The 26,408-nt window shown below is 39.0% G+C and overlaps 1 protein-coding gene across 9 annotated transcripts in view; it reads right to left on the reverse strand.

Annotated features, from left to right (window-relative positions):
- Positions 1–26,408, reverse strand: part of VPS54 (VPS54 subunit of GARP complex) — a 50,921-nt gene that overhangs the window by 18,071 nt on the left and 6,442 nt on the right. For 3 of the 9 annotated variants that reach the window (XM_030448446.1, XM_030448444.1, XM_030448445.1), the window contains 12 exons: positions 21,918–22,079; positions 20,857–21,098; positions 19,320–19,398; positions 16,330–16,364; positions 14,640–14,771; positions 11,637–12,022; positions 8,600–8,726; positions 7,430–7,537; positions 4,464–4,519; positions 2,566–2,662; positions 1,770–2,107; positions 217–346 (listed from right to left, as the gene is read on the reverse strand). In XM_030448446.1, the coding sequence (XP_030304306.1) occupies positions 217–346; positions 1,770–2,107; positions 2,566–2,662; positions 4,464–4,519; positions 7,430–7,537; positions 8,600–8,726; positions 11,637–12,022; positions 14,640–14,771; positions 16,330–16,364; positions 19,320–19,398; positions 20,857–21,098; positions 21,918–22,053 (1,866 nt within the window). In that variant the 5' untranslated portion in view covers positions 22,054–22,079. Of the gene's footprint in view, positions 1–216; positions 347–1,769; positions 2,108–2,565; positions 2,663–4,463; positions 4,520–7,429; positions 7,538–8,599; positions 8,727–11,636; positions 12,023–14,639; positions 14,772–16,329; positions 16,365–19,319; positions 19,399–20,305; positions 20,383–20,856; positions 21,099–21,917; positions 22,080–24,618; positions 24,715–26,408 lie in introns of those variants that run through there. The other 6 variants (XM_030448451.1, XM_030448450.1, XM_030448448.1 and 3 more) reach the window with 6 other exon arrangements.

A 26,408-nucleotide genomic window follows, 5' to 3' on the forward strand; every position in this document is an offset into this window, starting at 1 on the left:
CTTAATTAAAAAAAAAGCAGACCCACATTTCCTTAGAATGACATGATGGTTAATGCTTGTGTGGTCTGTGAACCACCTTCAAGGATCTGTGGTAACAGGAACAGTTACTTAACTGAGAATGCCATTTCAGAGCTCGCACTCATTAAAACATTAAGTTTGGAGTAAATTCTCATAAAAAACTGAGACATCAACACCAGTCTCATCCAAGCTCCTTACCTTTGCTCTTGCCATGAGGAACTTGACTGAACGATCATGGCAGATATCAGAGGCATTATAAAGCAACTCCTGAATATTATTTGCCAGCCTGACAAGCTCCACGTCCGTCATATTCACATCATCACCGATCCTACAAATGACAGAAACAGGTGGTTGAGCATCAATTTATTAAAAAAACCCACAACAGTATTCCTGCTCGTCGGCTGAAGGAAGAAAGAGCCTTGCAGCAGCTGTCAAATGCAGGCAGGCAGTTAATCAACCAAGTGACTTTGTACAGATGGGTTCTTCTAAGCTGCTGTCAATGTCACATCAGTTCCTCTAACAAGGAAATACAACTGCACATCCTTATACTTTAAATCTGCATTCTAATTGCTACTAATGTTCTAAGATAAAAAAAGGTAGAGCCACTACTAATACAATAATATTGCTAACATGTGCTGAGCTAGAATTTACTTTGTTCCTGCAATACGTGAGCACCACAAGATTATGACAGATAATTCACATTTTACACATTTCATTTTAGCAAACTTTGCCAAGTGCACCAGAGCAGTTCACATCCAACCCTCTTCCTTCTTCCCTGATCCTCACTGTAACCCTGGACTCCTCTTCATATTGCATTTCATTTCCAGACACAGAGAGGCCTGAATTTGGTTTGTGCACAGCACATTTGTTTTAAATTCATCTCCTTCAGCCAGCACTGTGATATGAGGAGGAAAATCTCTCTATCAAAACTCTCCATCAATAGTTGCTTGAACACACCAGTAAGGACACTTAGGTACTCAGAAGCTAGAGTGAGTAGTCCACTTGCTATCCTTCAGCAGGGTATGGTTTTGAGTGGTATTTCAGTTTTGCTTCAGTGTTCTGTAACCAAACATGGCTTTTCAAGTGGCTCATTCCTGTGTCCCACACGCAACACACACTATGTCTGGTTCTCTCAAAAAAGGTAGCTCTGACTTCCAGCCATAAAGAAAGAATATAGAGTAAGGGTGCCAAAAAGGTCATAACTCTGGGGTCAGGCGGTGCTATAGTGTTTCAGTGTTACCAAAGCATTGAGATGGATTTATTTAACCATGCAAATCAAATAGTTTACAATGAACAGATTTTTCTATAGAATTTATCAAGGTGAAGTCCATGCATCCAGCAAAAAAATCCAGAAAAAAAAACAGCCTTAAGGAACATGACGAGGGAAGAGAAATGCTTCTGCCTGGTAAAAGCATGATTAAAAAAATGAGTCTTTCCTGTAGGCCTTCTTGTGCTCTCTACAGAAGCAGGCTCCCAGTATAAGAGATAAAGAAGGCAGCCATCCCACTACGCACAGAGCTGAAAGCAAGGCAATAAATAACACAAAGGTGAGCTGGGGACAATGCAGTCTGAAGGCAGTCTTTGGGGGTGATGGTTGAGAGCCATTCCCCTTCACTTACCTAGAAAAGCACATTCCTCCAAAGTAATTTTCGAACTGTGTCATCAGAAGTAACTTCCTTCACCTAACACCTTGTTTCTGACACCTTGCAAAGCTGAGACAGGCAGCAGAGCTTTTTTACAGAGATACTTACATCATCTCTACTCCTCGTGGAGTAACAGAAGACGACGTTTGCTCTTTGCTGGATGAGGAATCAGTCGTGCACTCTGGCTCAGAGACTGAATCGCTGCTACAGGGCTCACTGTTTGGGGAAGTGTTTCTCTGAGAGGTAGTGTCAGCTGCTGCAGGCAGGAGGTCCCCTTCACTGAAGGCATCACTGATGAACATGCCTTCATGAGTCAGGTAAGCCACTTCTGTGTCCACCATACTGTCCTTAGCAGAATTCTTTTGCAAGGTGTCCTCCAGGTCTCCGGTTTTTTGGTTCTTGTCTAGAACCAAGAAAACCACGCTACGGATAGTACTTAATGTTGCCTACAACCAAACATAACTTTTATTACAAAAAACCCAACATCCTGTGCCACAAGCTTGCACTATAAAGAGATTAACCTAAATCCTGGCCTTGTTTTCTATTGTTTAATTAGCATTTGGAGGCAGATCCATCTGTCTTTGATGGTAACCAATATCAGATCTTTCCCAGAGGCAAAAGAAACCTCATTTGGAGACATTTGACAAATACAGAAGTTCTATCCTAATTCCTAGAAGCCTGAAATGGCTGTAATCACGCACCAAGAGGTGTTAAATCCTTCCCATTGCTTTCTTTATTAGCAATAATAATTTTTGCTCCGGATGCTGATATTCACATATCCTTCTTTAAATCAGAAGCTTGAACTCAATGAGCAAAACCAACACCTTAAGACTTCAAATGGAAAGTGACTTCACTCCATTTTATGTCTGAACTATGTGAAGCTTTTGGTAAATGAATGCCTTACCTTTATTCTTTTCAGGAAGATGGTAAACTTAGAAAAAATATTCTTCAGTAAATCAAACCATTGAGGAAAATTCATCATCCTCATCTGGTCTGCAAGCCTAAAAAAAAAAGAGCAGTGTTCAGTAAACAGCAAGTGTTTACTGACCACAATACCTACTAGCATATAAAGAAAAAAACATGCTTTAAATGGAACTCTAAATATAATTAATTCTGTGTACTTTTATCTGGCAGAACAACAGACATCATCTAAACAACAGTCATGATTACCAGAATGTATGCAAGTGGAATGGGAAGGAGGTATACAAACACAGATCATACTAAAAAAACAAAAGCCTCGCATTTATTACATAGTTTTTCTCTGGGGCATAATGCTCTTTTCCCTGGAATAAGCAGGTGTTAGCAACAAGGCAGAGGGGGTAATAACATTTTCAGAAATCATATGGAAAATAAAAATTACCAAAATAACTTAAATGAAAATATTTAGCAAGTGTTACAAAAGCTAAGTCCATTTTGTTGCATTGCAATGAGACCACTTCTGCTATTAAAGTGCAAGTCAGCTATTTGTGGCAAAGGGCAGAAAAGTCATTGACAGAACAAAAGTTAAACTCTGTAATACACAGTTAGAACCCAACTGCAGAATAGTAAACATTCCAGAGTGGAAACCAAATATCAAATGTTTAAAAATGACCCCATGCCCAGTCTTCTCCCAGTCTTGGTATGAATCCCATGTAGATTCTGCCCTTCACTTTCTTTATCAGCTGCTCTGGTTTGATTATATTTAGGCACCCTTTTCCTGAGCCAAATGAAAAACAGAAAAAGAGAAGCTGGCACGGGCTTCTGGGACTGGGGCCTTTGGAGGTGCCTTGACTAACCCCTGCTCAGCACAGGTCCTGCTAGATCAGGTTGCTGTGCCCAGCCCAGTCAAGGCTTGACTGCACCCCAGGACAGAGACTGCATGGCCTCCCCAGGGCTCTGCTCTAGTGTTTGACCATCCTTGTAGGGAACACATTTTTCCAAAGATTCAACTAGTGTTGCAACATCTTCCATCTATGCCCATTACCCCTCATCTTTCTCCTGAACACCTCTGAGAAAGAGCCTGGCTCTGTCTACAGCTCTACTGTAACGCTCCCATGGGATATCTATGGGCAGTGCTCTCCAAAGATTCCCCACCCCCAGGCTGAGGGGGGGGAGAAGCCCAACTCCCCTGGCTGCTCCTACTACACTCCATGCTTCAGTTCTCAACCAACCCAGTGGTCTCTACTAGATCTCAGTGTCATGCTTGTTCCTGGAGCTGCTGGCTATGCTAATGTGACCCAGGCTGTGGCTGCAAGGACACACTGCTGGTACATGGCCAACAAGTTCTGCACCAGGACTCCCGGGTCCTGCCCTGAAGCCAACCAGCTCTTGCCTCTCCCCTTGCTGGTCCTTCCAAAACACAAGACGTGGCATTTGCCTCTGATGGGCTTTGTGAGATTCCTTCCTACCCATTTTTCTTTGGTCTGAAATTGTCTGATCTCCTCTCTGGATTGCTCTTATTCTCATTCATGAGAAAGGTACTAAACCTACTGACACCTTTTAATACAAAATCCCATATTATGATAATAGGGAATGCCTTCAAGTAGCTATGAGCTCATGCTTCAGATACTGAGTTCAGATATTCACAGAATTTATTTTAGAGTAAGGTTAAGGTAACATTAGAATCTGAATGAGAAAAGGAATATAGATTATTCCATAGAGGCAGACAGAAGCAGAGACCTAAGGTGAAAACAGAAGGATAAACCTTAATTACAGGGAAATTTAAATACAAATTAGGTTGGTAAATTTATCTATGCTAAAAAGCATCCATCTCCTATCCCCACCCACAACCAAAAAAAAAAAATAATCTGGCTGTATACTTACTTAACAACCACTTCTGTATCTATTTCTTCTATCTGCGATACCGTATTAACCACACACTGTCAAATTTAAAAGGGAAAAAACAAAACAAAACAAAATCTTAGCTTCCTTCTAACTGCTGCTGAGTTTCATAACATACACAATAACCTCAAGATAAATAAGGAAAAGTAAAATAAATGTGAAAAGACATATTTGTATCATTTAACAACTTGTTTCTCTAAACACAAAAAAAATCAAAATAAAACCCCAGAACCACACCCCCCCACATATCTATTTGCAAAATACAGATGATCAAAATGTTCCAAACTGTGTACTAAGCTCTGAAGGGCACGCTGGCTCCATCTCAAAAGCACCTGGCTTTTGAGCACAGCTGCTAACCACCATTTCAGAAATGTCTCTCAGCTCAGGTTCTGAAGAACAGCAGTAGCCATATTCTTCCCTTTTCAAAAGTGACTGATTTTGGAAAATGTAGGTTGATTTTTATTTTGTTTCTTCCTGCTTTAAATACAGGATTTGGGAACTAACCTATACTGGAATGAACAGCACCAGGGAAAGTGTGGAAGCACACACCTACACTCTGCCTTTCAACACTTCAGGGAGACCCAGTTTTCACTGCTGTCCTAGCAGGCATAGTATTTGCTGTCTGGCTGTCCTCCTCATCACTTCCAGGGCACTGCCTGCCTCCGTTTCTAGAGTTCTCTGCATCTCCCTAGATTAGACCATATCTTTGTTGCCATGCTGTGGCCTTTCCTCAAAGGACATTTGCTCTTCAACTGTTAAACACAAAACTGGCCAATTTCTTCAGGTCTCCAAAACAACTGATGTTCATCCCAAACCTATCTCTTGTTTTAACAGTGATTTGCTCAGTTGTCTCTTTTTGTGTTACTACTTGTAAGCCATTTAGACTGAATTAGGGGTTCTCCCAAATGTCAATCAATAACCTGATCAAATAAGCCAGTAGCAGCACACTAAACTCATCTTGCTTTAAGTGAGTATGGACAATCTAAATGATGACTGATGGCCACCATATCAAGCTACAGAGATTTTACCTGCATTCTGCATAATGGTTATCAGAATAGAGGCTTCTTAAAAAACACACCTTGCTCTTGAACTAAGCAGCTCAGTGTTTGTAAACATCTGCTCTCTCACCTGCCTGGCAATAAAGAGCTACTAAAAAACTGACCAAAACAGATCAGCAATGTGTTTGAACAGGAAGCACATCTGAGATGTGGGAAAGAAAAGAGCTTCCTTTACTAAGGAAAAATTTCTTCAAGAGTTGAGACAATGGGCCACAATGCAAACATATTCTACAAACCACACAAATACTTTGATCCTGTTTAAATTTCTATTTGATAGAAATTTACATTGGAAGTTGATTAAACTTTGTCAATTACTGAGCAGAGGTGATACCTGAAAAATCACAACATAAAGACAAACATTCCCAGCTGAATGGAAAAAATACCTTATGATAAAAAGGAGCAGGAACACATGGAGCACTACCTGCCTATTACCTGATTAAAGAGAGAATTTAAAGGAAAAAAAAAATCTCCTCATGACTGCTGACACAGGCAAATGAAAAGCCAGTGGAGACTGATGGGCAGATGAACTATTTTATCCTTGTATTAATTTATGGAGTTTTTTAGTTTGTTGGTGTTTTTTGTTTGTTTTGGTGTTAAGCTTCATGTGAAGTCTCAGAGCAGCTGTACACAGCTGTATGCTCTTGTTTTCCCAGGCTTACAGTAATACAGCATGACTAAAAAGCTCTCCACTGAGTTTTCAGTGAGCATGGCAATGACCCAGTCCAGCATCTCATCACCTTCAGGTGGGGAGAGAACAAGCAGCTCAGGGCAGGGGTGCTTAACCTTAATTTGGGTAGCAAATCTGGCTTAAAACAAAATACTTAACAACAAAACAAAACTCCCAAGCTTTTAAAAGTGTGAGGTTTTTTTAGTTTTTTTAAAGCTTTTTAAAAGTTTTTTAAAAGCTTTTCCCAGTCTGTTTCATAGGACAGCATGCTATACTATGAGATCAGAGGAGGCTGCCTTCATCTGACAGCAAACCCTCCACCTGACCATCTCCCAGCCTTTGAGATACAAATCAGAGGTGTCTTCAAGAGACATCAGAACATGACTCTTGAAATAATCATAGACTTTTAGGGCAGAAAATCACCCTTTACACAATATTCTCACACATGCATGCAAAAAACCAAGATGTGTAAAATTAAAACTACCAAAAGCATGCTCACAGTCTTTAAGTTTTTGTTTGTAAACAAAAGCCATCTTGTCACTACCCAAAATATTCTATGCATTTTTCCCCAAAGAAGTAACCTGAACTTTGCTCATTGGTTGGTTTTATCTCCAACGATTTTCAGCTTGAAAAGAAAGATACATTACCCTAAATGGCATACAACCACAGCAATAGGGAGAAGGATTAATTTTTAAAATATTTTTTTACAGGAAAGTACTTACACCTTTTTCCTAAATTTATTCTGGTCTCTTAGAAAAGGATGTTTGCAAGCCTTTTATCATGTGCCTATACTAGGTGCATGCTAACATCTGATTCTCTTCATGTATTTATGCTAATAATTTTTTGCTTCTTCGTTTGGGGGGGCTGGAGTTTTCTTGGTGTGGGTTGGTTAGTTTTTTTCTTTTTTAATTTGAAACACTGTTGTGACACATTTGGGAAATGCATGTGTTAAAAAACACAAACAAAACAAAACCAAAAACCTAAGATAAAATCAGGGGATTCAGAATTATAATCACAGAGAAAGCTGCGATACGCTGTACTTCTGCAACCTACTCATTCCAGACCTCTCTGCATCAAAGTCCTTAGTGACTGCAAGCTCAGCTGCTCTAAATGAAAGACCATCAACCACCAAAAAAACTTCAGAGCTGGTTGTAACTATTTAGAAAATGAAGTGTAAGGGGTTGAGGCAACCTTGACAAATACACCAGAAGAGTTTGGCTTACCTGTTTAATTATGTTCTTTGCAGTAATAATCATTTCATCTCCATATATTTCATAAAAATTTAGCTTTCTTTGTTTTAAAAGTCCAAATACTAATGACACAAGTCTCTCCTATCAAGGAGAAAAAAACAGAAAAAACCCAACACACTAAAAATATCAAGGTGAGGACAAGAAACAGTTTTAAGAAATTGCACAGCAGGAAGAAAGTTCATGTATCAAACACATAGTGAACAGTATTTAGGTCAGTTAAGTGCCTTGAGACTAGTGCCATGATTTAACTACACAAAGTTCCCAGTGGCAATACCAGCTAAGAGAGTTCCTTCCTCCCATCCCCTTTCATGCTTGTTTCTCAATTGTGCTCATCCACTTATGCTTAAAAACATGGATATTTCTAAAGATCACTTGCTGAGTTTCCTTACCCCAAGCAAGAATGTCACTACATACAATTGCACCAGCACAAATGAGAGGTTATCACATTGCAGCATGGAGGTAGGAAGAAATTATAGTGCAGAAATGGAAATATTTAAGTACTATTGATATCCATAGTATTTTATTAAACCCATAGATGAAAAAAGACTAAACAGTTAACAGGGTCTAGCCTGTTACAGACAAAATTTCAGGCAAAATCCAGAAAAATTGTCTTCAGGATTGAAAGCAATCACAACAGCTTAATCTTCAGATGTTTCTGATTTTCAGAGGCACAAGGAATATACATATGTATGCAAACACTGTAAATGAAGCATGTATTCAGGGCCACCATATGCTTGAGATAAGCACTCACATGCACAGGGAGTTGCATGTTGTTCTCATTCTGTCTATCAGCTTTCATTGCAACACTGACATTTTACAGGTAAGAAGATATGAGGGTCCATGTTCTTTTCCACTTACACATTGAGGTTGAACTCATTATACATTTAATCAATGAAAAAAAGAAGAGATTCTTTCGAAAAAAAAAAGGAGGACTGTTGTGGTTCCATGAGTTTTGTTGCAAATACTAACTTAATGGGGAAAAAGAAAGAAAAAGGGGGGGGGGGAAAGGTTTGGATGAGAAGAGAAACAGTATAAAATTATAATATTGCTACTAGCGACCTGTGTTAATTAGATGGTGCTAATTAAGTATGTTAAAGATGCAAACATATTCATAAAGAGAGTTTATTTCAGTAACAGACATACCTCTTCTAGAATTTGGCAATCATCTTCTAGGGGTCTATTTAAATCATTGCGAGCATAAGTTGAAAACTCTGCAATCATCATTTTATCTATCAGCTTTTCCAGTTCACAAAGCTGTGAGCCAAGATGCCTAAGAAAAACAGCCATTGAGATATGAGCTAAATAATCAACCTGAAAATGAATCATTAGTTCACAGATGAAGAAAATAACCATTGCAATTTCCATGCAATCAACATTGGCTTAATGGGAGGCTGAAATCTTTAACTTCTCAGAGCATTTTTCAGAGGCACCATCACCTTGCAGCACAACATATGGACTTGCATATTGATGGAGGGTAAAACTGGATGCAGGGCTTCCTGTTTTTCTTTTGTTTTGTAAGGTGCAGAGTAACTCTCTTCTCAATGAAGTGAACCAGAACGTAGAATACTCACTGCTTTTAAGTATATGGGTGCTAAAAAGGAGTACTTATTTCTCTCCTCCAGTTTCTCAGTTCATCAATCCACCTGTTCTTCCACTTCAAAACATCTGAGCTTTTGATGTGATCATAGATTTAATTCACATGACTGAGGTACAATAATGGCTTCACATTACAGGATGGCTTTCAGAAAATGCAGATATGTTTCTAAATTTGTCATTTTTATGTTATTCTAAACGAAAAATATTTTTCCATATACTGCAGATTTTAAACCATATTTTGCAGACTGTTTTCATACAGAACAAGGGTATTTATTTCTCACATCAGAATTATCAACCAGTCTTGAAAACTGAAAAACTTCTAGCGGAGAATTAGAAGTGGGAAATTGAGATATCAAGCACTCCAGATTTTCCAACTTACACCAACAGCCAAGAGCATCAAGTACCTGTAAAGATCAGACTGCTTTACTCCCTTTTTTTTTTTTTTTTTTTTTTTGTCTTAAAAGGAAAAGACACTACCACTGAGAATTAACAGGAGCTGTGATATTTTGGATAAAACTGGGTAGGATGATCTTGCCTGGCTCACTAGCTTTAATACAGTGCTGGATCATTAGCCTGCATTCAGTGGTAAATCTCTTCATCTTTCCATTGCACATTATTTCTCTAGACACATTAAATACAAAGGCCACTGCCAGACTTTGGAACAACTGTGCTGGGCTTCTCAACTGCACTTGCATCTCTGGTGCAGGTGATGACCTAAACTGCATTTAACACACCTTTCTGAACCTTCAATATGCAAAGCAGCAGGGACATTTCTCACTCCCATCACTATTTTTAACTCTACCAAACCAACCAACTGAATGTTATTCACAGAAATAACTTTTTACAGACAAGATTAATACTTACCTGCAAGGATGTTCCACATCTGGGTGTAATTTTAAAATAAAGGCACATTCTTGGGACATCATGTATACTAATCACAACCACAACAGAATTGCACTCTCTGATGACGTAGCATGGAGGTTACTTGATTGCAAAACACAACCAATTCTGATTGATACTGTCACAGGGTTGTAGAAGTACACTCACTATCATCAAGGTAAATGCAAACGTGACTCGGTCAAGGGCTGTGCACCTTAATCAAGTGGCTAAGAGCAGGAACAGTAAAGAGGAAAGAAACTGCACAGAGGTGTCTGAAGATGGACTGTCTGATCTAAAAGAGAAAGACTAACAGTTTCTAACAACTTTCCTCCCCCTAGTTTATTAACTCTAACTTTTTTTTAAATGCAAGGTTTTATAAAATACTTTTTCTGAGATAATTTCTACATAAAATTTGAGTCTTTCTGAACCGGCTAGAAGGGGTGTTAGAGGAGGTGTTCTGAACAGAGGGACAAGAGCAGTAACTGTATAAAGTTCTGAATATCCATGTTACAGTTACTGAGCAACCACCATGTTTTAATTATGGAAGCTGGTAACAACCAGGTTGCAGGTACCACATAACCTCTACACACAAAAAAAACCCCAAGCAAACAACCCCCTCCCAGCATCAACTTATAAAACTAAGTGTTCATCTCCTCAACAGGCTGATTCAAGTCTTGGACCTGATTTAGCATACACTACTTCTGTCAGCATCATACAACAGAGGCAGATCTGCATAGACACTTTTAAACTGTATACAACCCTTATGATAGCTTATTTTACAACAGCTAAAAGGGTTCTATTGTAATACTGTAGATTCTACTCCTGCATATCACAGAGGACCTTGCCTAGTGTAGCAAGTGCATTCTCCAAGTGGAGCTCTAAGCATTCTCTGTTAACAGAAGCAACACCACAGGACCTTGGACTCACTACTTTCTGCCACTGTTGAAAACACCAGTGGAAAACCAGTAACAACAGCAGCTCAGGCAGCATCTTCCCACTGTTTCTCCCCTTCTCAAGTTCAGCAGCTCACAGAAATGGCAGAAATTGATTTCTCAGTTGGACAGAAAAGCAGAAGCATCTCCTGGCCACTGTCCCATCTGACCAGCTGTCAACCTCAGACCACGTTTTGAGCCATGGCTCGACAGCTTTGCACTGGGTTTGCTCTCAAAGCTTCTTCCAGCCCAAGCACAGGCTGAAGGCTGACTTATTCAATACATGGTCTGTGCATATTCCTGTAATAACACATGCCTAGGTCAGTCCCTTAAGACAGGGACCCTGGGTCAGTCACTAAGGACAGTGACCCCTAGATCAGTCACTAAGGACAGTGACCTGGAGTGGACCTGTGTAGCAAAACCTGCATCTCTGGGGTGCTGCATGCATGAGCATTGCAGACCACCAGAAGGAAACCATCTCTCAGCTGTGCCTACAGGCACTGCAAGATGATGGTACAGCCACTGTCCGGCTCTTATCTCTGCACCCCTAAACCACAAAAATGGAGCAGAAAGCATCTACATGTTAAAAGTTCATCCCCTCCCCCAAAAAAGAAAAAAAAAAAGCTCTGGCATATGCATTAGTCACACTGACATTTTGTACCATATCCTCCAAGAATAAACAAAGGTAAACCAAACCCTTTTAGCCAACATCAAGTGTTCAAACATATTTTATCTCTTTTTACATTTTACTAGTTTCCTAGATGATTACCTACCGGAAACTGTGAATGCCTTGAAGCTCTTGCTGTAACACCTCTTGTGTTGTAGCTATTAAGTCCAAAGCTCCAACAAACTCAGAAGTAGACAGCAGCAACTGTACTGTGGGCTGTGTTTGGTGTACAGTAGCCATTAATTTCAGTTTATTGTATGCTTTTATGCAATTATTTCTGGTGAGTGACAGTCTTAAAACTCGAAGTGAGCCTTCACACATTACTTTATCAATTTTGGAGATTTTCTCTCTAAGTAATTTTACAGCCTGGGAGGTTTTCCTGAGGTAGTCCTGCAACTCATGCTGAGAGGTCATTGCATGAAAAAAAGCTTCTGAGCGCAGAGAAATCTGATGAGCAATATTGACTTCCACAATGTCCAGATAATGGCTCAGCTAGAAAGAGGACAGAGGAGAGAAAATTAACAGTATCGTTATGATAAGTAAGGTTATCACCATGCAAATCTACTATCAGGGTGTTTGTGCTATATTTTGAGGAAATTCAGCTCATAAAAACTAACCCCCTTTATCAGATTAGTAAGCAAATAGCTACCTGTTGTGGTTTGATTTCTTTTTTTAAAAAAATTAGCTCAAAATCACTTTGGGAAGGCTGACTTAATGCTTCTCTGGCTTGAAAACTATGAGGTAGTAAAGCAAATAGTTTTCAAGTATCCAAGCTTTGATGCCACAGGTTGCACACTGACAGTGTTACAATATGGCCATTAACCATAAGACAACTCTGGATACTGGCTTTTAGGGAAGAACACCCGCAAATACACTGCATACACTTTGGGTCAGTGAAGCTGCTAAAGATGCAGCCCAAGTGTACTTGATGACATGGCTTTGGAATGGCTCTGTTCATTTAGGAGGCTATAGCATCCTATCTGTAGAAAAATCCTCAGGATATTTCTGGCTGTACTTGCTTTTTGCCAGCCAGCTGGAGTTCCTACTAAATGCATTTCATGGGCGCTGGCACTGTGGGATTCCCAGAGACAGAGTATGCCTACATGTTTAAAATCTGAAATTCAAACTCTCTGTAGAACAGCCACCAGACCACTGGGTTACCCTGATTATTTGAGCCGTAAAAGCTGTGTTCTGGCTTATGCTGAATATGCAAACTCAAAGGACTGAGGCATTAGGATGCTCATCTGAATGCTAATGCTCAGATGACCTGGTTTCTAAGAGGTAACAAGTACTCGAACCTCATGCTGAATTTCAAAAGGCCCATAGAAAGAAAATCAGCTGGAGAATGTTTCTTTCTTATAGCTATTTTCAAGCCACATGCATTTAACACCAGGGATTTAACTAATATGCAAAGCCATCTTTTTAAAAACGTTTAACCAAAACCATTCTCCACCAAACTGCTGTAAGTCACCTAGCCACAGGGATTAGAGAAAGTGGTTTTATGATCATTTTTTCATGTGATTGTACCAACCAGATGCCCCAGGTCCCCTCACTACACTAAGAGAGGTAAAATAAACAGAACAAAATTATAGTACCTGCCTCAGAGACCTTACAGTTCCAATGCAGAGTAAGACATGGAAGGAGGTAAGGAGGAAAAAAAATAGGGGAAATTGTTCAAGTTGGTCAGCAGCAACACAAAAGTGCTAATAGCCTAAGTACCTGTGCTTAAGGCAGACTTTCCCAAATCCTGTTGAAAAATAGTGCCTGGAGAAAAGGATAATTATGTGCAAACTGTCTATTTACAGGTGTTAAGTGTAAATCTCATGTGGTTCAGAGCCTTCAAAAAAACCAAACAAAAACCAAACAAAAACCAAAAACCAAACAAAAACAAAAACACCACCAAAAAAAACCAAACCTGAAAAACTGGGGCCTATTTCAATTACACAAAGCAGTGTAACAATTTGTTTCATCTCTGCAAACTAAGTGCAGCTCACAGCTATTCAAAGCCTTATTTTCACTCAATTGCATCAGAGGGCTCTGGGTTTCCTCACTGAAAGTCCATGAAGTGTCCGTTCTCCTGCTGCTTGGCTCACTTTCCAAGTTTAAAGCATATGCCAGACACTGTTTTTTCATTTTTGGACAGCAACTCTGAAGAAGTATTCCTCCAACTTTAGGTGTGGAGGACAACCCAATGAAGGATCTAGTTAGCCTCCAGCAGAGCTGTGTCTATGCCTCCTGATCAGGGAGAGCATGAACACTAACTCCTCGGAATTTGGAAACATCTTTCAGAAGATCTCATGTTATTTTTCCTTAAGGAACCTCACTGCTTTCTTTTTTTCACTTCCCCTCCCCAGCTCCCAGAAGCTTTAGTAGGTTAAACAGAAGGGAAAATAGTTAGAACATAGGAAAAAAGTTAGAAAATAGGCTCTATTGCTATTTAATAATAATATTTAATTTATGGTAGCTCTATTTGCTACCATAAAAATTATTAGTTATGGGATTTTCTACACTATGACTACACATCTAATACCAAAAAAACCCAAAATTAAATGAAGACTTCTGTTTCCAATATGAAATAAACAGTTTTGCTTGCATACTCTCCAATGCTCTCAAGTCCTTTGTGAAATGCAAGAACAGATCAGTGCAAATGACATGACAACAAAAGAGGAAACCCTTATGATTTAGTATTTCTTTTAGCCCAGAAACCACAGTGCCTTGAATATGGAGTTCTCCTGAGATGTGAGAAAGCAATAGTTTTAAACAGAGTACAACCTCTAGCTTTCCTTCCTTAAGGACCTGCTTTCTCCCTAACAGCTTCCCATCTCTGAAGTTCTCAATATACACCTGCTCTTCTAGGTTTTAGTGATCATGAAGAGCCAACTTTTATGCTATATACAGATTATTTTTTTCCCATATTTGATAAATACATTTATTTAGCAGAGGAAAAAAGTTCTCTTTTGGTAAGATGCTCCCTGCTTTGTTTAGCAACAATCTGCAGCCTGATGTAAAAGGAGAGCTAACAAAGCCTGCAACAGGGATGTCTCAACAAACAGCACAGAGCAGCAGCTACAGAGTTTCTCTGTACAGTGAGCCTGTATCAAAGCTGTACCTTTTCTTGAAGTAACTTGGAGGAAGCTGCGTCACGGTTTCCTTTTCCACCAGCAGTACTAAAATGAGACCATGGTAAAACGACATTAAATGTTAAGGGATCTTCCAAGGCAAAATCTGGTTTCATAAAAATCTGAAACGGAGAAAAAGAAGAAATAAATACACCTCTCTCACAGCTACTTTTTCCTCCCCAGTTTGACACACCGCCTGCCTCATGAAGCTAACAGGGATCTATTTTTGTTGATTAAAAAAAAAATTTTCATTTATCCAGGAAAAAAAATTCATTCCAGACCTTATAACCAATTTACTTTACATCTGAAAAGCTTGTGTGACCTGACAAAGCCTTATCTTCATAAGAGTGGAAGTTGCAGCTCCAAAATTACATCTTATCAAGCACTCAAGATGATCTAAACATCCTGAACATGAAAAAACAGGCGGCATTAAAATGCAGGTAAGTCCACTAAAGGATCAGAGGAAACAGGGACATCCTGCTGCTGATGTGCTTGTTTCTGAGGCCACAGCTTCTATCAGTCTGAGGATACAGCAGGTGTCAGACTGCAGAAAGTGATGCCTGGGAAGCAATGGAACCTCATGCTTATCTCTTTTAGTACAGTGCATCAAACATGCTGATCACAGAAAAAAAAAATCAGTAACTTGTCACATTAACTCTGCACATATCAGAGAAATATTCATCTCAAATTCTCTCTGATAATCTTACTTTCACTTGACAAGACTGGTTCAGACTTTAGGCTTCCAGGCAGACAATAGCATGCTTTTGCCTCTATTTATAAATTGTAATCTTAAAAGGTTGAACATAAGACTGTAGTATCACACCACACTCAAACATGCTTGTTTCCCGGACTTTAAAATTGCAGTGACATCTATTTAGGTGACAGTCTACACAACTGGCACAGAGATGCTGACCCACACTAACACTTTGACTTCTTAAATGTATCTAGAAAAAAAATACTCAGACTGAAATGGAATCTGGAGTTGCTTCTTTTATGAACCTGTCACAAAAAACCCACATCAGATATGCTGCGAGCATACATGCAAGAGGGCTTTGCTCAAGGATACAGGGAGTTACACTTAACACTAAGTTGTACAGTATGCAATAGCCAAGCCTCTGTGAAACTCTTCAGTTTCTCTCTCCTCTTGGAACAGAGTGACTAATTTTGCCCGGCTCTCAGTTTTTAACTACTAAATATTAAAAAAATAACAGTATTTATAGTCTACTTTAAGTAAAAGAAAAATCAAGACCATGGGAAACAACAGCAACAGAATGGGAAAAGGGAAAAGGGAAAAGGGAAAAGGGAAAAGGGAAAAGGGAAAAGGGAAAAGGGAAAAGGGAAAAGGGAAAAGGGAAAAGGGAAAAGGGAAAAGGGAAAAGGGAAAAGGGAAAAGGGAAAAGGGAAAAGGGAAAAGGGAAAAGGGAAAAGGGAAAAGGGAAAAGGGAAAAGGGAAAAGGGAAAAGGGAAAAGGGAAAAGGGAAAGGGAAAAGGGAAAAGGGAAAAGGGAAAAGGGAAGATTGTTCTTAGTATTTTTAAGTTCTGAGCACTGCAGATACTCTTGAGAACCAGCTCAAGCAATCAGCTTGGACAAAATTTCTACAAAGAAGAGAGTATGTTCCTATACTCATGATTACAAGTGAAAAAAACCTTATAAAAGCTTACAGTGCACAGGAACCATACCTTAGGTACTTGTTCCAGATCTGTCCTGGATTTATCTAAAATTAAACAAAATACAAGTAGTCATTCATAAGTAAACAATAGAAAACAACTACCTTGAACACTATGAAAGAGAACATTTTAAAAACAGCAGTGCCAGGTTCTCCACAGAAGGAAGACAGGGAACAGTGACTGTAAATTAAAATGAATTGTTCTGACTGAACACGAGGAAAACCTTTTTCACCATGAGGGAGATCAAACATTGGAGTAAGCTGCACAGAGAGGCTACATACTCTCCATCCTTGGACATTTTCAAGGCCCATCTGGATAAAGCCTTGAACAACTTGACCTGACCTCCTGGCTGAACTGGCTTTGAGACAGCAGTTGCAGTGAAGACCTTCTGAAGTGAAGTCCCTTCCATCCTGTAACATTCTGATTCTTTGAAACACTTTGTTGCCCTTCGTAGTTCAGGTCTCTTGCTCAGAGAGCCTGCACTCAGGTGTTTTGACAGCAAAAATGTTATACAAAGCCATCTACTCAGCACTTCACATTCCTCGTTGCACTGTCCGATCAACTGGCAAGGGTCAGTGAAAAGTCCCTCTAACAACACAGCAATCTTAATGCTCCAGATTGAAGCTGCCTATGTAAAGGCAATCATAGACATATCTCCTGCACAGCACTTGGAGGATGGATGCACAAAGGCTGACAAGAAGGATGAACAAGGGCTCAGGACAGAGTCTCAAGCACACTGAGAAAGCAGCACAGAAGTAGCCCTTTCCTTGAAGTAAGTTGATCTGACAACTGCAGAAGGTGAGAGAACTGGGCTGGAAAACGAATGCATCATTGTACCCAGCAGAACTTGAAGAAAAGGCAAATTCAGACTTTTGAGTCAAATTCCCAAAATTCCCTTTTCTCACTAACTTAGTATGCATTATGAAGAGGGGGCATACTGGAGGCCAAAAAAGGTGGGGAATTTAAAAGCAACAAGCCCATAGCTTAGCTGGACAGTCTACTCATCCCTGACAAACATGGTTAAGTGCTACATCAGCAGTGCCTCCAACATTTCTCTCACCTGGTTGGTTCTTATTTGTTTTTTCTCTTACTTAATTTGTATTGAAATAAATAAGGCAACCTAGGAATCATTCTGCTGCCCTCGGTCTTTGGACAGACCACTCTTAAGGAGCGAAAGGCCAAGTTTTGTGGGCTGGAGTTAAAGGAAGACAGGCAACATTAAGAAAAGAAATTACAGAAAATAGAGTTTCAGTTTACCAAATGATGCTTCTACTAGGAACTGCCCTTTTACCTGAGAAGCTCCCAGGTACTTTAGCGACAGTAATTTTCTTGTTTTAGAAACAGAAGACTCTTTTCAAAATTCATTAAATCAAAGCAGAAGAAACTTCTATTTTGCATTATATTCCATGAACAGACTCATTAAGGGACAGCTATTCCAGAAAAACACCAGTCACAGAGAAACTCTACAGAAGGGCTTCCATTTGCATGGAAAAGGAAGAAGAAAGACAACTGAAAGAACTTGACTAAAAGGAACAAACTAGTAAATGCTTCTTGCTGCATTACCTGTCAACATTGATTTAGACAAGTCTGATGAAGCAGTGACAGGTGAATGAACCCCCCCATGCGAACTTTTTTTAGAAAAGAGATTAAAATAAAGTAAAATATTAGAAGTTTGCTCCAGGTTTATGAATGTTTCATTTGCTTGCCTTTTTCATTTTACCTCAACTTCCTTTATCCCGTTTCTTATTAGCTGAACTACTTCTATAAAATCTTAGCATTCAGCATTGCCACAGCTGCAGACACCAAAAAAAGCTTGCCAGGTAGCCTTTGCTAACAGTAATCAGAGAAATACTAAGCAGAGAACTGTCCAGAGTAGAACTTCATGAAGTTCAACACAGGAAAAGGCGAAGTCCTACACTTGGAGAGGAATAACCCTAAGTACCAGTACACAAGGGGCCTACCAGCTGGAAAGCTCCTGGCAGGTAATAAACTGACCATGAGCCAGCAGGTCACTCTTGGGGCAGAGCATTTTGGGTTGCATTAGGCAGAGCATTGCCAGCAGGTTGAGGGAAGGGGCTCCTCCCTCTCCACTCAGCACTGGTGAGGCACCCGGAGCAGTGTGGCCTGTTCTGAGCCACAGTACAAGACAGATCCTGCACATGCTGGACCAAGGCCAGCAAAGGGCCACAAAAATGATTAAGAGATGAGGGCAATTTTTCAGAGAATGAGAGCTGAGAGTGTTGAGACTGTTCAGCTTGGAAAAGCTCAGGGGGAATCCTATCAATGATTTGAAGTATCTCATGAGAGGGTCTGAAGGAGAGAGCAGGCTTTTCTCAGTGGTGGCCACTGACAGGGCAAGAGGCAATGGGCAGAAATGGATATGTGAAAAACTCCATCTGAACACAAACACTTTTACTCTGGGTGATCAAACACTGAAGCAGGCTGCCCAGAGAGGCTGTGTAACCTCCATCCATGCATAAATTCAAACCCTAACTGGACACTGTCCTCCCATTGGTGACTCTTTTTGAGCAGGTGGTTTGGACAAGACCATCTTGAGATATCACTTCCCACCTCAGTCATTCTCATCCTCATGGAGGAGAGACAGGAATGGCTGAGTGCTGCCATTATTCATTGCAAAGTCAACAGCAGCCAGAAATTTGGTGCAATGGTTTCACTGGATCTTAAATAAATTGAATGTAAGGAATTAACAGTGCTAGGGACATAATGACCTGCCACGAATGCAAACATGCCAAGGAAAAGTTTAAGAGCAGGTATCACAAGTATTTTGACCTATAAAATATCAGCTGTGGTCATGAACATTTCTAATCAACTGTATCAAGGTTTTCAATTATTATTAAAAGTAAATCAACAGCAGCTATTATTGCACATGAAGACATTGAGCAAACAGAGATGATCCCAATGTTACAACATTCATTAATGTTATAATTTATTGATAAAAAATTAACTACTTTTCAATGACTAAAGGAAGGTTTTGACTGTACCGTGGGTGTGTAACAGAGTCCTGTCAAAGGTATCTTTAGAGGTACAAATATTCTCACATCTGTCATGAACCTTCTCCCTCTGCAAGAGAAAATATATTATTCTGAGACTTAAAAATAAAAATACACACAAAACAAACAAACAAACAAAACCAACAAATGATTTTATTTGAAACAGAATATTCAAAACATTTTTGGTGAAACTTAACTGTTATGCCAAATAATTGTGACAAGTTCCCAACAGTACTTTTAGTCTTAAAAGCTCAGATGATGTCTGTCTAAGTTAAAGGTACCAAAAATTTCAACCTGTAGTTTATATATAGTTTTGTTTTTTTTTTCCAGTAGCTTTACAGGTCTTTACATCTCAAGAGAAAATGAAGACAAAAGTTATTGAAGAGCTGTAATAACTTCTCCAGATCAAGTGTAATTAGGCATCCAAACATTTATTTGCTACCTAATCCAGAAATCATGCTAACATAAAATGAATGCTTTTTTCATAGCTAAATTAAACTGGATCAAAGTAGAAATTGCTTCCACATGATACTAATTATTTTGTTGCTGGAACCACATTGTTTCATCATGTGGAGCTCCAAATTTTATCTTCTAATTTTATCTAGACAACCAGAGACAATAGTGCTAAAAAACTGTATTTCTGAAGAACACCAATGTTTGCTAGATCTCTCCTAGAAGCTACATCGGAGGTCAGCTACCTCTTCATTCATTTAGCAGTCACTTAATTACAAGCCAATTTTAATGGATAAGCTCTTAAGTGTTGAATGCGTGAACTAACGGCAAGAATTCCATCACAGACAATGCACTTTCATATACTTTACCTATGATTTACACAAGTAACACTTTCTGTAGTCAATTTTGTACCAGCAAAAAAAGAAAAAAGAAAGTTACAAACCAAGGAAGCAGAAAACAGTGGGAGACTTCTACATGTTCTTTCAGTTACAAAAAGAAAAAAGAAAAAAAAGAATACTACATACTTACTGACACCTGTATTTTAAGAGTTTGTAGAAGTCTCCTACTGGTCCTGGTGTCCTTAGATGTAGCTTAAACTTTCCTGTTACAAAAGAAATTATCAAGGTAATAGGCCTATTTAAAGTTTAAAAACTTCACATATAAGTGTTTAAATTAGTTTTTAAGAGTCTTTATCTCCGATCCTTGCAGCACATAGTCATGTTTTTTATATCTGTTCCAATAGCCTGAAGATGCTGTTGCACTGTAGAACCCGATCATTAAACAACCTTACAGGAAAATGATTAATAATCACAAAGAATAAATATGAACTGTAAACCCTGGTGAAAAGCTCGATATTCAGAAACACAAATATATAAAAAATAAAGACACTGCCACACTACAAATACCGAGATTATAAAATAAGAAAAGCCTAATGGAAAGACAACAAGCACTGAAGAGCAAATTAATTCCCATCTAACTGTATGAGGGACTACAAGGAGTAACAATCTCTAATTAGAAGGATCTCAAATCTCTTCCTGGCCTCTAGTACTACGTGCATCTAATTTTGGGTTCTTACCGGAGTGATTTCCTGTTGGTATGATGCAAAATGTTCCTTGGTGATCTGTGGGAGGTAGAATGAAGGCGTGACTTCAGTGTCCACAAAGTCCACTCCCCATGTTTTTGTAAAGAAATCAGATTCCCTTTTTGCTAACCTAGGATCATTTAGTGCTGCTGGTAGATTGACTTTGGAATGATAAATAGTCCATCTGTGCTGATCCAGAACTAGAGATGGGCTGTCACATAAATTACTGGGATCACCTAAAGCACAAAAGACAAGACAGTTTAAGTAAAGTTGTATTTTTTGCTAAATAAGCAAGCCCTGTTTTCACAGTTACACAGTGTTATCAGAAGTATCTACGCAAGAGACATGGTATTCTCCTGCAACACTTTAACTTGCATTTCTTCAATCAGATTAACCAATACAAGTCTTGAATAGCAGTGTCTTCACGCTCATTAAAGATATTTAGCTGAAGAACATTAGCATTTAGAGAAAGAATCTTCCAGCACACCTATTTTTAAACAATCTGAACACAATCTGATTTACCACTGAAATTAACAATATATTTCATAATTCGTAAGATCCATCCCACCCCACCTGCCCCTTATTCCAAACTAAGCTTTAGTATACCACAGCAGCTATAACTGTGAACAAAATCTGGTTTTATAATAGAACTAGAGATGTATGACAATGCTAGAGATAGTTCTTGGTCTCTTGCTTCCAATGCAAGAGAGTGTTTCACAGAAGTATTGCAGCAAGATTTCAAGTATGCTGGACAGATCTGTTTACAGGCTCTCAGAGAATTTACCTACTTTTTCCCTGTAGTATTAAGTATGTATCATAGCTATGATGTGAAATCACACAATCCCATCTATAATGGGGGCATCTAAAAACAAGCAGCAAATAGGAAGTCTCTCCATTGCTCCAAAATGGGTGGTATAAAGCAGAATTACAGCGTACTTTGAAATAAGACTATGGCTTAGTACACTACTCCCGGTATATGAGAAAATTTGACTGTACAATTGTAAGCAGATTAGCAAATTTAACTGCATTTTCACTCTCTTTAACACCAACAATACCTGTGGGTTCTTTGGGACACACATCAGGCAATGACTGTGCAGGTCGAAAGCGTTTTGTGGCATCCACTTCCTTTTTAAAGAAAGCATCACTGCTGCTTGACTGAGGCACTGGTGAAGAACTGTGGCTTGATGCCATTGCATAAAATCACCACTTGGTAAAAGCTAAATAAGAAACAGTAAATATCAAGGTTTTAATACAGTTCTGGTCACAGATTGTATCAAAACAATGACACTCCATCAGCTAGGTAGTATTTTTTTAAATGGCAACACTTTAACTGACCTACTTCAACAGCAAAAGGGGAAAGTTTCTTCTAAATGAAGAAAGGCAGAATATAACCTCATAGCCTGTTTCCACCCACACCTCTAGGTTTAGGAACATAACTTGAACTTTCAGACAGCACCAATAAAACTGTATTTTAAAAAAGAAAGTCTCTCAGGCACTTCTTTTCTATTGCCCTAACTATTGCCATCATAGTGCACACATTTACAGTAGAACTTCCTCACAGAATAATCTGGAAACTGAGGTAGACAAACGTAGAGCCTTTCACCTCCTCTTCCCTCCTACCTACCTACTATCCCCAGTGACTGCAGGGAGCAGATCACCTTTTGCATCTGCAAACACAAGCCATGCTCAGGAGGGTTTAACCACAGTGCATTATGTGCTGCACTGAAAAAGGCCACAGGTGCAGGTGAGATATCCTGTGCACTCCTTTTGTGGCAGTGCTTCAAGTTAGGACCCCAGCAACAGGAGATGCACTGGTGTTTTTCCAAAGGAGGAGGTCTGCAGTCTACATTCTGAACTCAGACAAGCCCAGAAACAGCTATCCACAGATAGATCATTAATGATTTATAGTTACTGAGATAATCAGATTTCAGACAAATCAGAATCTGAAGAACACAAGCATACTAGGAAAGCACAAGCATATACTGTGGATAGAACGGGTATCTTTCATCACTTGAATCAGGAAAACTGACAATCCAGCTTTTCATGGCTGCTTAGTAAACTATATTTTAGCATAAGAAGTATTTGCAGAGAGCAGACAATTAAAACACAGATCAAATAGCCCTGGAATAAGGGAAGTTTCACTAATTTTCAGTTGAATTTTAAGTTCCCAATTTGAAAATTAACAGCATTAAAAATTTTACAGAGCTTAACAGCATAATGAGTTCTTTCCATCTTTAGGCAAGGCTGCACTTCGATCAAAGTATTAGTTGAGTCAGTAGTAAACTGCAAAACTATTGAAGACTTGAGAGTTTATTAAAACATCCCCATTACGTACAGCTCAAGGAGTGCCTGTTCAAAGGGACTAATCTGAATCTTTGCCTTTAAAGAGAAATAAATGCATCTATCAAGATCTTAGCATTTAACTACCAACCCTTCAGGGACACCTAAATTACTTACTACCCTGTGAAGGAGCACAAAAAGATGAAAGGCCTATTTTATCTTCAGTCACTGAAGCAGGCACCAAGAGATGAATGTACGTCACCATGTCATCTTCTAACAGCATCTCATATATTACAGCAAATCTCATTTGGAAAAGAAAAAAAAAAGTTCAACTTTCTAAACAAGGCTAGAAATGTCCTACAAAACAACTCTGAAGATGAGATAAGATATGTAGAGCTATAATTGAACATCACAGTGATCAAGCCCATAATGACTAATGACCATGTATTCTGGCCAAAACTCTGTCCATTGGGTACCATTCCTGATGTTCACTTGTCTCTTGCCCTTCCTGTCCAGCACTACAAGACAAGTAGGATAATGTGCTGTCATTGTCGGTTTTAGAAGTGTCTTTTAAAAGGAGTGGAAGTAGAACAGAACCCTTTCAAAAATTATGCACAAGGATTGAAAAATCTGTCTCCTGGGTTTTCTTGGGAGAGGATTCCCTTTCTTATAGTACAAAATCTTACTAGTTGAGATACAGAATGACTGCTCTAAATGGAAAACCAGAAGTAGTCAAAAAGGGGAGAAAGCCTTCCCAGCTATCTGACAGACCTTCTTTAAATACTACAAAGCATCAGTCTCCGATGCTTTGAGGTGTTTTTGTGAAAAAGCTAGCTTATGATAACAACAGAATTTGATCATTTTAGTATTCTTAAAAAAACACACTCAGTGCCAAGTTATAAACTCTCCTAAAGGCATACAGTAAATTTCTCTGCACTTGGAATTGCTTCAAAGTTCTGTATTTGCAGATTTTTTTCCTGAAAAAGCCTCTGTAATAGGACACGTGGTCTGCTCTATCCAGATGCATGTGCAACAATGGCAGTTTGTAGAAAGCACTGAAATCTTGTAGCCTTGCTATCAAGTCTTTCATTAAGCCTCTTTCCTTTCCCCGTAACAAGGTATTGCATGAAGGTGTCTTGTATGATAGCGATTTTCTCAACTACATAAATCACAGTAGAGAAAATTACAACTGCACTTTGCCAGTGTAAGATTTAAAATAAATTTAGAAGAGAAATTAACACAGACGACTAGTCCAAAGGGTTGGACCAACCCCAGGCACAATTAAAAGATGGGCTGAGAGTAGCCCAGGAAAGAAGGGCTTGGGGGTGTCAACTGATGAGAAGCTCAATATGAGCCAGCAGTGCATACGTGCAGCTCAGAAGGTCAACCAAATCCTAGGTTGTATCAAGGGGACCATAGCCAGCAGATCAAGAGAGGCGATTCTCTCCCTCTACTCAGCACTTGTGAGACCCCCACCTTGAATACTGTGTCCAGTTCTGGTGTCCCCACCATAAGAAGGACATAGATCTGTTGGAAGGAGTCCAGAAGAGGGCCACAAAGATGATCCAGGGGCTGCAGCACCTCTGTTACAAGGACAGGCTGAAGGAGCTGACATTGTTCTGCCTGGAGAAGGCTCTAGGGGACCTTATAGCTGCCTTCCAATACCTGAAGGGTACCTATAGGAAGGCTAGAGACAGAGACTTTTCATTAAAGTGTTCAGCAACAGGACAAGTGGAAATGGATTTTAATTGAAAGAGAATAAGCTTAGACTGGATCTTAGGAAGACGTTCTTTAGTACAAGGGTAGTGAGACTCTGGAACAGACTGCCCAGAGAAGTTGTGGATGCTCCTTCCCTGGAAGTGTTCAAGGTCAGGCTGGATGAGGCCTTGAGCAACCATGTCTAGATGAGAGGCATCCCTGCCCATGGGAGGGAGGTTGGAGCAGATGATCTCTAAAGTCCCTTCCAACCCAAGCCATTTTATGATTCTTATGATTCAATACCTCAACTTTTCAGAAACAAACTATACCTACACTTGCACAGATAATTTTTATTACTTATTACTTATTACCCTAAAATATGCACAATGCCTTTGTACACTGACAAATCCTAGAGCAAAAATATACAATAAAATATCAAAGCAAGCAGTAACATTCAAACTATTGAGTGGATTTCCACAAGACAGAAGGATTCACAGGCATATGCCTTCTTAAATAACATGCAATATGATGCTGTACTAAATTATTCAGAGTTAACAGCTATTCTGGTAGCCTCATAAGTCAGGACCTTATGGATAATTAACCTAAATGAGCAGACCCATTTGCACAGGAATAAATCCATCTGCACTGCCCAAAAGCACATATTCCTCACAAACTGCAGTCCTTAAACTAGCCAAGTAAGTACAGCTTCAGAGACAGACAACTGCACAGAATTACCTGAACTCAAATTACAAAGCAATATGTGACAAGTCTATACAAAGACAAAAATCCTGCCCTACACCTGAGCCCTTCTGTGTACACTAAGCTTGCAGACAACAGAAAAAGGAGTTTCATTCGTTCACCAACAGCAGTTCTGCATGCTACATTACTAAATATATTAATAGACACATGAATCTATAACAAGCCTTCTGAATCAACATTTTTTAACTTGCAAAAATATATAAATTTGCTGATTTAAACACACAGAAAAGAAACTCAGTGTTAAAATTTAACAAAACTGCTGCAGAGTATTTTAACTCATTCAAGTTTAAAAGCAGATGAAATGCAGGCAAGTGTAGTCAAATGCACAAGCTGTGCAGAATGAATTATGAAATGGTGAGTCCCCCGAGCTCCCTATTTAGAAGAGCATATGTGCAGCAATAAGAACATGCAACTGTGTAACTTAATGACATCAATATTTAAATTACATACAATTAAAACTGGGTTAGATTAACTCTGTTCTCACCAGTAATCACCATAATTTACTGACATTTTGTCTAGCAATGAGTACTGAATTAACACAAAAAAAACCTTCAGGGGTTAGATACAAGAGTAATGATGGAAATACTTTGAGGATTATGGTTATATTTGCAACATGCCTTCAATATATATAAAATCTATTTTGTACACACTGTATTAATTTCCTTAGTTAAAAATATTACAAGGAATTACACTGTCACTTTAATGACTTAAGATGTCTGAAGTTAAGCATTAAAAAAAACTTTAAAAAATCAACCATCACAACAATAAAATAGATTTGATTATTTGAATTCATGGTATTCTTACAGTCT

Source organism: Calypte anna, chromosome 3 (genome assembly GCF_003957555.1).
Source record: "Calypte anna isolate BGI_N300 chromosome 3, bCalAnn1_v1.p, whole genome shotgun sequence".
NCBI classification, from domain to species: Eukaryota; Metazoa; Chordata; class Aves; order Apodiformes; family Trochilidae; genus Calypte; species Calypte anna.